Raw genomic sequence first — 14314 nt, 5'->3', positions numbered from 1 at the left:
TAAGTAACCATTAATAGAACAGAAAAGTTTAATAAACCTTCCAAGCTAACAAGAGGACATAATAGCCCCAGCTGGTTTGGCTCAGTGGATAGAGCGGTGGCCTGCGGACTGAAGGGTCCCAGGTTTGCTTCCGGTCAAGGGCACATGCCCGGGTTGTGGGCTCGATCCCCAGTGAGGGGCATGCAGGAGGCAGCTGATCAATGACTCCTTCTCATCATTGATGTTTCTCTCTCTCTCTCTCCCTCTCCCTTCCTCTCTGAAATCAATAAAATATATATTTTTTTTAAAAGGGAGGGAAATCAGGGACTACTGACCACGAACATGTAGGTCCTCATTAACGCCTGCAGGCCAACACAGCCCTTCTCACCGCGGAAATCAGAGCGAGGTGACGGGCCTAGCAGCCCCTCTCCCGAGAGGGGAAGAGTGCTGGGCTGCTGTTCCCTCATCAGTCAGCCCTGACTCCACAGAGCACCGAGGAGCCTGCTGCCTGCACAGGTGCCCTCTGCTCACCGCAGGAGGAGAGAGCCCTGGGCTCATTGCTTGTGCCCCTGCACACACGAAGTCAAGGCACGGGAGGCTGGAGATGCACTGGGGTCCCCAGGCGTCCAAGGCCTTGGCTGGCTTCACCTCCCTGGAGGTGCGATCTGGTGCCGTGGAGACAGGTCAGCAGATGACCTGTGCACATCCCTGGGTTTTCACTGGGTGAGAAGATCCACGCTTCTACCCGGAGCTGGACGTCCAGTTAGAGGAGCACGTGTGAACCACAGCCTCCTGCTCCCTCTGCTCTGAGGGTAAGCTTTTGTCGGCTTAGCTGGGCTACGGTGAGAGGCCAGTGAAGGAAAATGTTGCCTGAGTGGGGGTTACCTCGTGAAATCCAAGTGCAAAGAGAGATGCACGCATTTTTCTTGCATGTTATTGGTGTGTATAACATTAAAGGACAGCATACTGGTCTTAAGTAAGTGAATATCCTCGGAAAGTTTACGTAGGACTTTGGTAAATTCCTTTCTACACATTCTAGACTCTGCTATGACTCGTACACGACCCACCTCCTCTTATTTCAGTTACCAAGTTGGGAGTCTGTTGGAAAGAATTACTGTACAGGTAGACATACTAACTGGAAGGCGCACATTGTTCAGCCACGACCCCCTTTCTGTCGCAGAGGTACGTGGAGAACCCCAGCCTCCAGGCCTGTTACGTGGAGCTGCTGCAGCTGGAGTTTGGAGAGGTGCGGTCACAGCTGAAACTCAGGTAATTCTGCCTCTGGGAGGCCCCCGCTCCACACAGGGCAGTCGCGAGTGAGCACCCGGCAGGATGGCTACCTTTTGGGGTAACTGACCTCCTGCCAAGATGGGATGGGGTGATGGAGTGGCTCCTTTCCACATACAGACGTTCGGAGTCTGCGTGGGTGTCCCTGTCAGTGGTCATGTTAGCAACTGGAGACTCAGGTGTAAAGATGGGGCTGCAGCCCGGCCAGCACGGATCAGTGGTTCAGCATCGACCTATGAACCAGGAGGTCGCGGTTCAATTCCTGTGGGCACATGCCTGGGTTGTGGGCTCGATCCCCTGTGTGGGGCGTGCAGGAGGCAGCTAATCGATGATTCTCTCTGATCATTGATGTTTCTCTCTCTTCCCTCACTCCCTCCCTCCCTCTCCCCTCCTCTCTGAAATCAATAAAAGTATATATTTTTTAAAAATAGAAACACTGGGTAAAAAAAAGGACATGATCAGGCAGTTCATAGGGGATGTATATTAATCGCCAGTAAACATGAAAAGCTGTTCAACTTCACCAGTACTAAAACAAAGGAAAATTATACACTATGTTTTATTTACCAGATCTGTAAAAACTTAAAAAGGGTGATAAAACCAGTAGGGCTTCTCACAGATCCATCCTCTCCAAACTTGTTGCAACCAGAGGTGGGAACTTCTCCCTCTTTTTTTTTTTTTTTAATCCTCACTTGAGGATATTTTTCCACTAATTTTTTTTTTTTTTTTTGAGAGAGTGTGGAAGGTAAGAGAGACACATCGATTGATTGCCTCCTGCACATGCCCCACCCGGGGCTGGGTGCCAAGCCTGCAGCTGAGATACGTACCCTTGACTGGGAATCAAACCCCGGACCCTTCAGTCCGAAGCCTGATGCTCTGACCACCTCACACACCGGCCAGGGCTGGTCCCCTTCTTTTTTAAATTAGCGTTCGTTACCTTTATAATCAGTCAAAAGACACCTTCAATAAGTGAGTGTAACACCCAAGGTTGTATTAGGTTTTGTAGTGTTTACATTAATCCACCCTTTTTTTCTCTCCATAAAGGGCTTGTAATTCAGTATTCACTGCACTAGAGAAAAGCCACGACGCCATTAAAATCACCAGTGAGGACAACTACATACAGGTGGGTCGTTGGGGAGTTCTGTCCTTCTGGGTCTCTGGTTTTGCTTGTTCTCGTTTTTAGAATTGAAACCCTCCAGTAAGATTTTTCTTTTTCTTTTTGAAGTTCAAGAGACCAGGTTTTCCATAGAGGATGACCAGAACGAAATCTCTAAGAGATGTAATTTACAGTCAGTGCCCTCGAGATACGAAGAGGCCCAATAGTTACTGTGTGTTCGAGGAGCGCCTTGTGTCCAGGAGGGTTGTTACTGGGGTTGTGGGTGGAGGGGGCGGGGGGCGGGGAGTGGGCGGGGGCAGGAAGGATGCTGCAAAGGGAAGAGGCTCTGACTGTAAGGCCTGGGAGTTCTCACCTCCTCGTGGCCTTTGATGTAGTTGACACTTACAGACATTTCTGAGAACTACTCAGAATTTCAGAATAACCGAGTAACTTCTGAACAACTTGTCCATTATTAGCAAAGTGGGTTTCTGTCCGTGACCGGAGACACTTGCAGATACCAGGAGAGGGAGTTGTGTTGAGAACAGCTCCCCTCTGGTGTGGCTCTGAGCACCCCCGGCCTCTAACCTAACTTGTGACTTTCTTGATAAAGAGCTGATGATGCCGACATTCAGGAATCAGTGCCCTCAGAGGTGGCACAGGGGCCAGCGGTGAGGGCACAGGCTTGGTGTCACCCCTTCCTAGCCGAGCGTCTTTGGGCCTGTTTCTTTCTCTGCCTGAATCTGCTCTCATCTGTACGAATGAGAGAAATATTAATGCAGACAGCAGCCTCCCTCTTGCTGAGGACTAAATGAGTTAATGTGTGTGCAGTGCTATAGGCCAGTGATGGCGAACCTTTTGAGCTCGGCGTGTCAGCATTTTGAAAAACCCTAACTTAGCTCTGGTGCCGTGTCACATATAGAAATTTTCTGACCTTTGCAACCATAGTAAAACGACATATTTTTGATATTTATTTTATATATCTAAATGCCATTTAACAAAGAAAAACCAACCAAAAAAATGAGTTCGTGTGTCACCTCTGACACGCGTGTCATAGGTTCGCCATCACTGCTATAGGCCTTGGAAATAGTCCTTGAACAGTATGATGATTTTGTCATCATCCTCACACCATTATTATTATTATTATTATTGTTATTGTTATTATTATTGTTATTATTAGCAGCACATGCACAGCCTTCCCCATACATTGTCTTCTAGGCCCTTTGGAAATTCAAGCATAGAGCCTTATTTATATTTGCAAACACTCCCCAGTTCCCAGCCTGCTTCCCAAGTACATTATTCATTCCCATCACAGGAGCGGGGGATGTTAAACAGATGCGCAGTGGGCAACTTGGAGTTGCTCAAGGGGCTGTGGGAATGGAGCCTGGCGGCCTCCGATCCCCGATCCCCGTCTGGTGCTGTGTCCCAGTTCCTGATCCTAGCAGCGCCTGGTCTCTCTCCACGGGGACCTGGAGCCTCAGGAGAACATGGGAGAAGCCCGCCAGTGACCTGGGCAGCTCTCCACACTCCAGGGTCCTGGGGGGAGGGGGGTGTTCTCGTGGCTTCAGAGCCGCCATGGTGAGCGCAGGCTCCTGTGCTTGGGGGGAAAGTGCCGGCTTAGGTGGAAGTCTGTCTTCATTGGACTCTTCAAAATTTCTTTTAATTCACTCGATGCTTTTTTTTCTTTTTGTTGTCTCCCCCGCCCCAGTATGTAAATCCAGCATTTGAAACAACAGTGGGCTATGCGTCGGGTGAATTATTAGGGAAGGAGTTAGCAAAAATGCCTCTAAATGAGAAAAAGGCTGACTTGTTCAGTACTATAAATTCATGCACGAAGATGGGCAAGGTAAGTAAGAGGTTAGTACCTTTTTGACTTTCCTATCACGGCGGGGAAGGAAGGAGACTGCGGGGGCTCTGAGCATCGCATGTGCCAGACGCCCTGCCTTGCTCTTCGCAGCAGGCGGAGGGGGTGGGAGTCTCCCTGTGCCCAGTTGGCAGGTGAGGACACAGGCCAGGAAGTACAGAGCATGACTCGCCACCAATCAGAGCCACTTGAATTGACACTTCAGGTCATGGTTTTCATCTTCATACTAAGTTGATCTTTCTAATAATTGACCGAAGTGGTGGTCATGGGCACATGGTTCTGGGTAAAGGATTGCCCATGAGGTGACATTCTCAGAACACACCTGAGCCCAGCAGTCCTCTGAGCCTCGTTCATTCATTCACTCAGCGTTTTTAAAGGTGCCTGCTATGTGGTCCTGGCTGGTTTGGCTCAGTGGCTAGAGCGTCGGCCTGTGGACTGAAGCATCTCAGGTTGGAACCCCAGTAGGGGGCATGCACAAGGCAGCCATCAATGATTCTCTTATTGATGTTTCTCTTTCTCCCTCTCCCTTCCTCTCTGAAATCAATAAAAATATTTTAAAATATAAAAATGAAATGCCTGCTATATGCCAGGCACCTGCTACATTCTGGTATAGAAAAACTAAACAAAACACAAAGTCCTGCCTCTGAGAACTATTCAAGGGAGCAAAACAGACAGGTAAGAGGAATCGTTACTCAGTCGTGTGAGACGTCATGTAGTCAGTGCTGAAGGCAGACAGGGGAAAGGCAGCGCAGGCTGCAGGATTGTTTCTCTGGACAGTAGCTTCAGGCACCGTTACCAGGTTTTAGAAAGCGAGAAGGAGAAGGCCCTGCTGTTCATGGTCCCTCTTCAGTTGTTTCTGTTGGGCTCATTTCACCTTTGGAATTGGGTGGGGACTATCAACATGATTATTGAAAAAGTTGAAAAGTCCGTGACCTGCTTTTCTGCTCACCGGGGGGCCCAGGGGCAGTGACACCCTCCCCTGTGCCGTGCTGTCCTCCTGTTGCAGGACAGCGTCTGCCGCCGGGGCAGGAGGGCTGTGCCAGGCTCGGGCCCCTGAGACCCCAGGGTGGCGTGTGTGCCTTCGCTTTGCCACGGCTGAGCACGCAGGGCGCCCGCAGGGAGGACAAGGACAGGCCTGTGCAGAGCCCCGGGGTCGGCATCGGAAGTGAAAGTGGGCGCTGCTCCCCCTCACCGTACCTTCCGCTTCCGGTCAGGGAGGGAGGTTCCTTACTAGGAAGAGAGGAAGTCGGAGGCGGGTGCAGGGACCCTGAGAGCCGCGCTCCGTCCCTCGGGGGCCGGCGTCCTCGGGAGGCAGGTGTGGGCGGCCGGGCAGCGTTACCTGAGGCCCAGCAGCCCTGAGGGCATTGCGTGGCCTTCCCACCCGAGCAGTCAGAGTCGCCTGGGTGTGCGCAGGGTGCTGGCCCTCGTGCCCCTGGGCCTGACGGTGGCCACACTGCGCCTCCTTCCCCGTCACGAGGGCAGGCGCGGTGGAGAGGAGGGGACATGTCGTGGATGGGCCCTGGGAGCCTCTCGACCAGGCGAACAGCGGCGTCCCCTCCTGAGTTGTGCTGCTGGGCACCGGGTTCAAAGGGCCTCCAACTCGAACAGCAGCGGTCGCCAACCTTCTGGACTCGCGGACCACCGGCTGGCGACCGCTGCGCTCACTGCATGAATGAGAGCGAATAGGACTCGTGCTTTATTTCAGAAAGGAGCCCGGTCATGTCTCGTGTGGTCAGGGTTCGTGGGAAGAGGGGGAAGGCACCACGTGCCCTTCACCTTCACCTGCTCTCTGGCCGCTGCAGCGGGAGGGTGTGTGCCTGGGCCTTTCTCATAAGTCCCCCCGAGAGCAGCAGGGCCCTGGGCCACGGTGGGGCTCTGGTCAGCGGGGGGACATCAGGCGACGCTGGAAACCAGAACGGAGTGTAGCGAGTGGGTCGGTGACGGGGTGGGGGCTCTAGAGGTCAGAGTCTACGAGGCCAACAGTCAGTCTGTGGGCAGAGGAACAATCCTGATGTTCAGGCACATCCCTCTGCCCCGTCTCAGCCAACGGCTCCTCTTTGGGGGTAGTTGGTCCTAGTCCAGTGATGGCGAACCTTTTGAGTTCGGCGTGTCAGCATTTTGAAAAACCCTCACTTAACTCTGGTGCCGTGTCACATAGAGAAATTTTTTGATCTTTGCAACCATAGTAAAACAAAGACATATTTTTGATATTTACTTTATATATTTAAATGCCATTTAACAAAGAAAAATCAAACAAAAAAATGAGTTCGCGTGTCACCTCTGACACGCGTGCCATAGGTTCGCCATCACTGTATTCGGTACCTTGGTCTGCAGCCCCCACACTCACACCTGCTTGTCGCCCTACATGTGTCCCTAGACTCCTCCCTCTCCTCCTCCCCGAGGCTTCTCCGTCAGGCTCTAGACCCTGTCGCCCGTCTTCTCTCTCGGCCGTGTAGGGGCTGAGGGACAGTGATGTGGGCTGCAGAGCCCTCTCTCTCCACGGCCTTTACCCCCCCACCCCCGAGTCTGTGACTCTTCCGCCTCCCTCCCCACCTGCTCCCGTCTGCCCCTCTTCTGCCTGTGCCCCCCAGTTCACCAGGCCCCCGGTCCCGCCATGTTCCTCGCCGCCCGTCACTGAGGCGCGTCCCTGTGACTGCTGGGGCGGCTGTGGCCCCTCCCCACCGTCAGTCTCCTCCATGAATCATCACCGAGCCTCCGACTTTGCCCACTTCCTGGGCCTGACCTTGTTCAGGGCCTTCTTTTAAAGAAAAAGTTTACTGATTTCAGAGAGGAAGGGAGATAGAAACATCAGTGATGAGAGAGAATCACTGATCAGCTGCCTCCTGCACGCCCCCTCCTGGGGACTGAGGCCAGAGCCGTGCCCTCCTGGTTCATAGGTGGACACTCACCCACTGAGCCACGCTGGCCGGGCAGTGGTCAGTCATGCGGGGCCTGTCACTCCCTCCGTGCAGATTCAGTCGCTCGGCTGGGTGCCGGGTGCCCACCGCGGCCCCCCTTTCCCATGCAGGAAGCCAAGCCCCAGGTTCTCCAGGCACAGCACTGCTCGCCCTGGGGTAGGCCGGGGGTGGCGGTTGGATTCCCACGACGATGGGCACTGAGGAGGGACTGTCTCCATGGTCGGAGCAGCTGAGGCCGGAGGGAGGGGCGGCCTTCGTGCAGGTCGCCAGGCCCCCCCAGAGAAGAGTTCAGGATTGGCCGAATGTGAGGGTCTGGGCAGGAGACCTGAGCTGAGCCACCACGGCTCCCAGGGGGTCCTCTTCCGCCTGCTCAGCTCCAGGTCCTGTGGGGCTCCGGACCCTGTGGGACACCCTGGGAGTCATGTCCTACAGCGGGTTTAGGATTTTTATAGTTGGAGCCCTTGGTGACTCTTGGAGAATTCAGAACCGTCTAGGTGATGACAAACCCAGCTCCACCGCTTCTCTGCACCCCCCACCCCCAAGTGAGCCCAGCACAGGGGAGCCCCTGCAGCCCCGCCTCCCTCAGTCCTGGCAGCACACACCTGCTCTCTCCCCGCAGTTCCTGTGGGAAAGAATCCCTATGTTTTGTCTGATCTGAGAGCTCAACTAACACAACTACAGCCCTGGCTTGAAGCTCTCACCAATTTGTTCGGCCTGAGCCAGACCTGGCTGTTTCCCCATCTTCCCGCCGACCCCCCCCCCCCCCGCCCCCTGCCCAAATGCAGAGGGTCCAAAACCCTCCCACAACCCAGAGGGCGGTGGCAGCCCACCATGCTGATGGCCAGAGTGTTCCTTCTCTCTCTAGTCAAGTGCAGGGCCAGAGGCCCCCCTCCCCGTCGCGGCAGGTGGGTGCTCTCCACGGGGGGGCCAGCAGGCAGCCTGGTGGCCTGGTGGGTCAGCAGCCGGGGGAGGTGGAGGAAGCAGGGTCAGGTCCAGGTGTGGGGTTGGGATGACTCTGTGCTGATTCAGTGGTAACTGAATCGGGGCCGGAGTGGGAAGTGTTCTTGGGTGTATGTATTGCACACAGAGCGTAACGATGCTTGCATTGCATTTACAGGAGTGGCAAGGCGTTTACCACTCCAAAAGCGGAGATAACGTATCACAGAATGTGAAGATAATTCCTGTCATTGGACAGGGAGGGTAAGTGGAATAAACGTGCTCCAGTCAACATGCTGTGTTTGGCTGATTGTAAAATGTGCTGTAAGTGCTTAAGAGCTGCCTGCAGAATGTGAGAGACGGACGTGTGTTAGGTCAGGTGTCACCCAAGAATGGCCTTCCCGGGGGCTCCTCAGGGCTGCAGCCTGACTCCAGCTGGCGACTCACAGCCCCAGGTTCCGGACCCTCCTCTTGTGCTGCAGACACACGGGCCTAACGCATTGAGGTCAGAATACGAAGTCAGTTTATGAAGCTGTGTGATGAGCACGCGGACTAAAGGAGTTGTGTCTAACCTGAAAGCCTGTGATTGCCGCATAGACCTAGCAAATTAAATAAGAATAATTTAGACACCACCATCTATGGAAACGCATATCAAACAGGTGTGACCGCAGATTGGAAGGCAGTGTCTATCAGGAGCCTAACAGTCTCCTCTGGTTTGTCTCGGAATCTAGTTTAAGAGGAACGATGGGAAAGTGTGAGTACGTTCTAGAACACCCCGCCATCAATGTGCAGCCATGAGACGTGATGGCAGAGGAAATGACAATCAGACCCGTGTGCGACCTCGCAGGATGACGAGGAAAAGGGCAGAGGAGGAGGAGGTGTGCCCCGCCCCGATGTGGGCCCTGACCTCCGCCCTTTCCCAGATGAGGACTCTGAGGCCGGTGGCCAGCACTGGGCGGAGCCAGGCCGAGACCTCTGCCGACTGCGTGGCTCACGTGCATGGTCGGCAGCCCGGCTGGCGATGCCTCGGGGAGACGAGTCGGTGGGCCCTCCGCTCTGATTCTTCGCCTTTTTATGTCCTCTCCACATTTTTGTGTGATGAGCACATAGGGATTGTTATCAAGGGGAACGGAAAAATGGAAGGAACGGGAAGAAAGGAGAGCCGGCGGCTCCTGTGCGGAGCGCTGGTTGCTCTGCTCCCGGGGAGCCGGGCCGTCCTCTGGCTGAATGGCTGGGTCCGATGGCTCGGGAACCGGAAGCAAGTCAGCATCTGGGGTCCTGAGCACGAAAGACGCGGAGTGACTGCAGGCTCCGGCCGGTCAGCACGCAGCCCATGTTAAAAGCAGGTGTTTGTGATCGTCCGTTACGACGATGGGGAGGAGGCGGTGTTTTTACTGGAGAGTCGGCTTCCTGGCTGCAGGCGCCAAAGGGTGTTTGTGGAGACGCCTTTGGGGGGCTTGGCCGGGACCACAGAGGTGCTTTTCCCAAAGCGGGTGTCTGTGTGGAGAGATGCTCTTTCCATAATGAGAACTAGCAACGCGTCCGTCAGCACAGCATGGACACCGGGAGGGAGAAGTAACGCACTGTTTTCTACTTTCAGCAAAATTAGACACTATGTGTCCATCATCCGGATGAGCAGCGGCAACAGTAAGGTGTGTGGGGGCCTCCGGACGGGAGGGACGGCTGCCCCCGCGGGTGCTCCTCCCCCGCAGGCGGCCGCACTAACAGCCTCTCCATTTCGTTTCCAGGCCGAGAAGATCATGGACTCCGTTCATTCTGACGCTCCCACAGGTATGGCGCCCACGTTCCTCCTCCGAGGGCTTGCCCACTGCACGGCGGGTCTCTGCTGCCCAGGCCCAGGCCCGGAGCCCTGAGGGCGTCTGACAGGCGTGTGGGGAGCCTGGGCCCCTCACATGCATGAATTCAATGTGGAAGCGTGTTGAGTGACGTGTGCTCTAAGAACAGGGACAGCTTCTTCTGACAGTCGTCACCGCCAGCAGACGGGGCGCCGGGCCCCTCAGCCTTGCCTCCCGGGTCCACTCCCACCCCCGCTGGGTGACTGCACATGGTCCGGTCCCAGGAAGAGACCATCTCCCGGCTCCGGCTCCCGTTCCTTCAGCTTCAGGGACGTGCTTCCCAGCACCAGGCAGCTCATTCCCTCGGGAGCCGACTGCACGCGGCCCTGTGCGGAGGGTGTTACCCCGATGGGCAGACATGTTGTAGACCAAGTTCCCTTTTCACAGAGGAGGGAACGGAAGGACTGGCTGACTTGCCCTGGGCCCCGTCCAGGAAGGGTGGGCTGGCACGGGCTGCGGCAGTTCTCGTGGCTTGCAGGCCTTGCAGGAAAGGCAGAGATGTGGTGGTGGTGCAAGTGACTCACAGTGAGTGACAGGTGGTGAGCGGTGGGCGAGAAGGGGCCGGGGCCATGGCGCCTCAGAGGAGAGGGAAAGTCCAGGCAGGGACAGGGGTTTGAAGAAGAGGCTGCGGAGCCCTGGCCGGCAGCTCCGTTGGTTTGAGCGTCGTACCCATGCCCTAAGGGTGCGGGTCGCATCCCCGGTCCGGGCACATCCAAGACTCAGCCAGTGAATCGTCAATAAGTGGAACAACAAATCGGTGTTTCTCTCTTCCTCTCTGCCCCTCTCCCCATCTCCCATCTCCCTCCCTTCTTCCCTCTCAAAGTCAATTAAAAAATTTTTGTTTTGTTTAAGAAGAGTGTGTGGAAGGAAAAGTATTCCAAGAATAAAACAGGCACAGAAGACGGGAAGTCCAGAGTGTGTTCTGGAAGAGCAAGGGTTAAATTGAACTGGTGGGCGGGGTCCGTGTGCGGGGAGGAACTGGGTCAGGCATGTAGGAAAGGAGGGTTTTCACCTGCAGGCAGTGCAGCCTGAGCCTGGGAGCCGGGAGTAGCCTGACGTCTGAGCTCAGGGCAGGTGTGTGACACCCCAGACAGGATGCCAGCATCGCCACAGGCGGAGCAGAGGCGCAGCCGCCAGGGCATAACCAGTGATGGCAGGAGGGAGACAGGCCGCAGGGGAAGGCGGTGGGGACCAGAGGCCCCATGGGAAGGTGGTGGGAACCAGAGCGAGGAAAGCAAGGAGACGCAGTCGAGAGGAGGTTGTGAAGCCTGGACGGTGAGGGGGGGACGGGCTGGGAAGGTGAGGCGAAGGGGTTTGTGTGCGCTTGCTCACTCGCTTGCTCGTCGGCTCGTTCATGCTACAGCTTCTGTCGAGGGCCTGCTGGGCGCTGCAGAGAGAAGGGCCGGGGGTGTAAGTTTTGCTGCCAGCAAAGCGTCCGCAGGTAGCTCGGATGTGGGGCCGATGAGACTGAGCAGGGATGGTGGCAGGGGGTGGGGACGGAGGGCCCAGGAGGAGCAGGAGGGAGAGGCGGGCACCTGAGTCAGGGCTGGTTGCGCAGAGAAGAGGGAGGGGCGTGCAGAGTTGGGGGGGGCCTTTGCATCCGAGAGCTCACCAATGACGCAGAGGAGTGCAGGTTCAGGAGAGAGGGCAGAGCCAGCCTGAGGGGCTGGAGGAGCAGGAGTAGAAGCTGCCCGCGTGGGCCCAGCGTGACCATGACCCTTGCACTGCAAGGTCAGGGAGCACCTTTACTTGGATAGCTGTATAAAAGCCTAAGTGACCAGCCGACCAAACGACCGGTCGCTATGACGTGCACTGACCACCAGGGGACACGCTCAGTGCAGGAGCTGCCCCCTGGTAGTCAGTGAGCTCCCACAGCCAACCTCCCATGACCCCTCCCCCAACCATTCCCCACTCCCCATTGACGGGGGGGTCAGCCGGTCAAACTCGCACAGCACCCCCCCCCCCCCCACCGCCCCGCCAACCTCTAAAGCACCAGGCCACTAGTCTGTATATATAGAAGCCTAAGCGAGCATCTGACTGTCCAGCCAGTAGCTATGATGCACACTGACCACCAGGGGGCAGATGCTCAACGCAGGAGCTGCTGAGCTATGGTGACTTGGCAGCTGTGGTTCTTGGGTGACGCCCCTGGCACCAGAGAGGAGGGAGCCTGGTTCCAGAGTGCATCACCCGAGAACCACCCTCTCGCAATCCAGGACCCCTTGGGGGACGTCAGAGCCGGTTTCAGCCCGATCCCCGCAGGCCAGGGACCCCACCGGTGCATGAGTCTGTGCACTGGGCTTCTAGTTGATAAATATGTAGAATAGCCCTGTGAGGGGGGCACGGCTGTTATCATCTCTTTATTACAAAGAAAGAAACAGGTTCAGAAGGTTTAGATGACGGCGTGGAGCGGGCAGCCAGGAAAGGCAGAGCTGGACTAGCAGGCAGGTCAGGGCCATGCTCACGCTGTCCAGCCGGGAGAAGTCTCAGCCGGGAGACTCTGAGGCCGCCTGTCACCTTACCAGATCACACCCTCCCGGCGTCTGCCTTCCTCTCAGCATCTAACCGCCTTTTATCCAAAGGCCCTGCTGACTGTCAGCTGGGGTCCTTGGCTTTACACCACCAGTTCCTCAGCAGAAAGAAGCCATTAGGAGATGGGGCCCACGGTGGGACAGGGAAGCCAGAGCACCGTCTGAGAGAGAGGGACCCAGGGAAGCTGGGCGCTGCCCCTGCGGCCTGGGAGCAGCGTGCGGGGCCACCATGGGCTCTGCCGGAGCCCCCCCCTCCCCCCCCTCCCCCGGAGGCAGAATGGCTCTTCACAGCCTCCCTCGCTGCTGGGCTCTGGGGTGAAGCGCTCATTGGTGGCTTCCTAATGGGGAATGGGGCAAAGCGCTCACCCTGTGGTGGGAGGCACAGGACAGGGGCTCGGACCCTGGGGGTCCAGGAAGCCAACAGGTCCCAGCACACGTCCCTTTAACTCGCCAAAGGCATTCCGTGTGATGAGAGTCTGGTCCAGGCCCGACCTGGGTTAGGCACCCACACGGCAGGTCATCTGAACTCACTGTACTTTGTGGCACCGCATGGGGGAGGGGGTGGCCTGGGGACGCTTCCCAGAGATGGCGATGGTGGGGATGGTGCCTGGGACAGACAGAGGTCAGTCAGAGGACAGGAAGAGCATCGTGGAGGCAGAGGGAGCCCCTGTAAAATGCCAAGGAGAAATGAAAGCTGCTTCATTGCCCCCAGAGCCCGGTCCTGTCCTCGCGCACATGCCTCCTGCCTCTGGGCCACACACTGCTCCCCTCCCTCCCCACCCCCCTGGGGCTCCCGCACCTCCGGACCCTGAGCTCCCGGCCTGTGACCCTCCAGACCTTATTCCACTTCCCACCCCAGCGCCCGGTTAGGGCCTGACACGCAGTGCCCAGGGTGTGTGTGGAGTGGACAAACGGGGAAGGATGAAGGAATGACCCAGTTCGTAGCCTGGCTGTAAAGGCAGGGGCGCGGCCTGAACCTCCAGCAGCTGCGGGAGGAGACACACTGGCCGGCGGTTGGGAGGAGGGGCGCGTGTGTGGAGCGCTGCCCCAGGCAGCGGCAGTGGCAGCAGATGCCCAGGCTGCTCCTGAGGGAGGGGAGCCCTGGCCCAGCCTCACGTGGTCCGGGCCGGCGAGGAAGGCAGGCTGTGGCGCACATTGCTCCGTCCTGGCTGCCAGCTGCTGTCTCGCAGGTGCTGGGGGGTGTGAGTGCGGGGGCCGGGCCACCAGGGGCGCACCCAGTGGTGCTCACCTGTGCACAGGGCTGGGCAGGTGGTGGACGGCAGACGTGTGTCTTTGAGCATCTGCTCTGTGCCGGGCAGTGCTGCCACCTGGGAAGGAGAAAGGAAGACTTTGCTGCGCTTCCTCAGTCCCAGCTGGGCAGAAAGGCGGGTGGAGCCCACGGTTACCACGGTTACCGCAGTGTGTGTGTGTGGGGGGGGGCATTAGGGGAGGGCGTCCCAAAGGTCACACCTGGACTGCATCTTAAAGGAGGCTGGCTCTTAACCAGGTGAGAAGGTGGCCTGGGAGAGGCACGCTCCCTGGAGGAAAGCAGTCTGTGCCAGGACGTAGAGGGTGGGGGGGACCAGCACATCACAGAGGCCGTGATGGTGGAGCGGGGTCCAGGTCACAGGGCCCTGGGTGCCACACGGGAGCTTAAATCTTATCCTGAAAACCACGGTGAGCCGAGCCGTTGAGAGGTTCTGGTGGGGAGTGTTGGTTATTTTAGAAGGACTGCTGGGCTGCCTGTGGAGCGGGGGTGGGAGGGGGCGCGGCAGGGGCCGTGGGACTGTGACGGAGCTGCCGTTATAATCCAGAGGGTTGGGTGCGGCTGCGGCCTAGGGTGGGCAGGTTAAAGG

The 14314-nt window shown here is 57.0% G+C and overlaps 1 protein-coding gene across 3 annotated transcripts in view; it reads left to right on the top strand.

Moving 5' to 3' along the window:
- Nucleotides 1–14314, top strand: part of PDE8A (phosphodiesterase 8A) — a 412152-nt gene that overhangs the window by 93330 nt on the left and 304508 nt on the right. For all 3 annotated transcript variants that reach the window (XM_059678007.1, XM_059678008.1, XM_059678009.1), the window contains 6 exons: nucleotides 1160–1248; nucleotides 2308–2386; nucleotides 4065–4202; nucleotides 8256–8338; nucleotides 9675–9726; nucleotides 9823–9865. In XM_059678007.1, the coding sequence (XP_059533990.1) occupies nucleotides 1160–1248; nucleotides 2308–2386; nucleotides 4065–4202; nucleotides 8256–8338; nucleotides 9675–9726; nucleotides 9823–9865 (484 nt within the window). The remainder of the gene's footprint in view (nucleotides 1–1159; nucleotides 1249–2307; nucleotides 2387–4064; nucleotides 4203–8255; nucleotides 8339–9674; nucleotides 9727–9822; nucleotides 9866–14314) is intronic.

The sequence above is a fragment of the Myotis daubentonii genome, chromosome 21 (genome assembly GCF_963259705.1).
Source record: "Myotis daubentonii chromosome 21, mMyoDau2.1, whole genome shotgun sequence".
In the NCBI taxonomy this organism is placed as follows: Eukaryota; Metazoa; Chordata; class Mammalia; order Chiroptera; family Vespertilionidae; genus Myotis; species Myotis daubentonii.
Note: the sequence above shows the minus strand (reverse complement) of the source record. Positions and strands in the feature narration are given on the sequence as shown.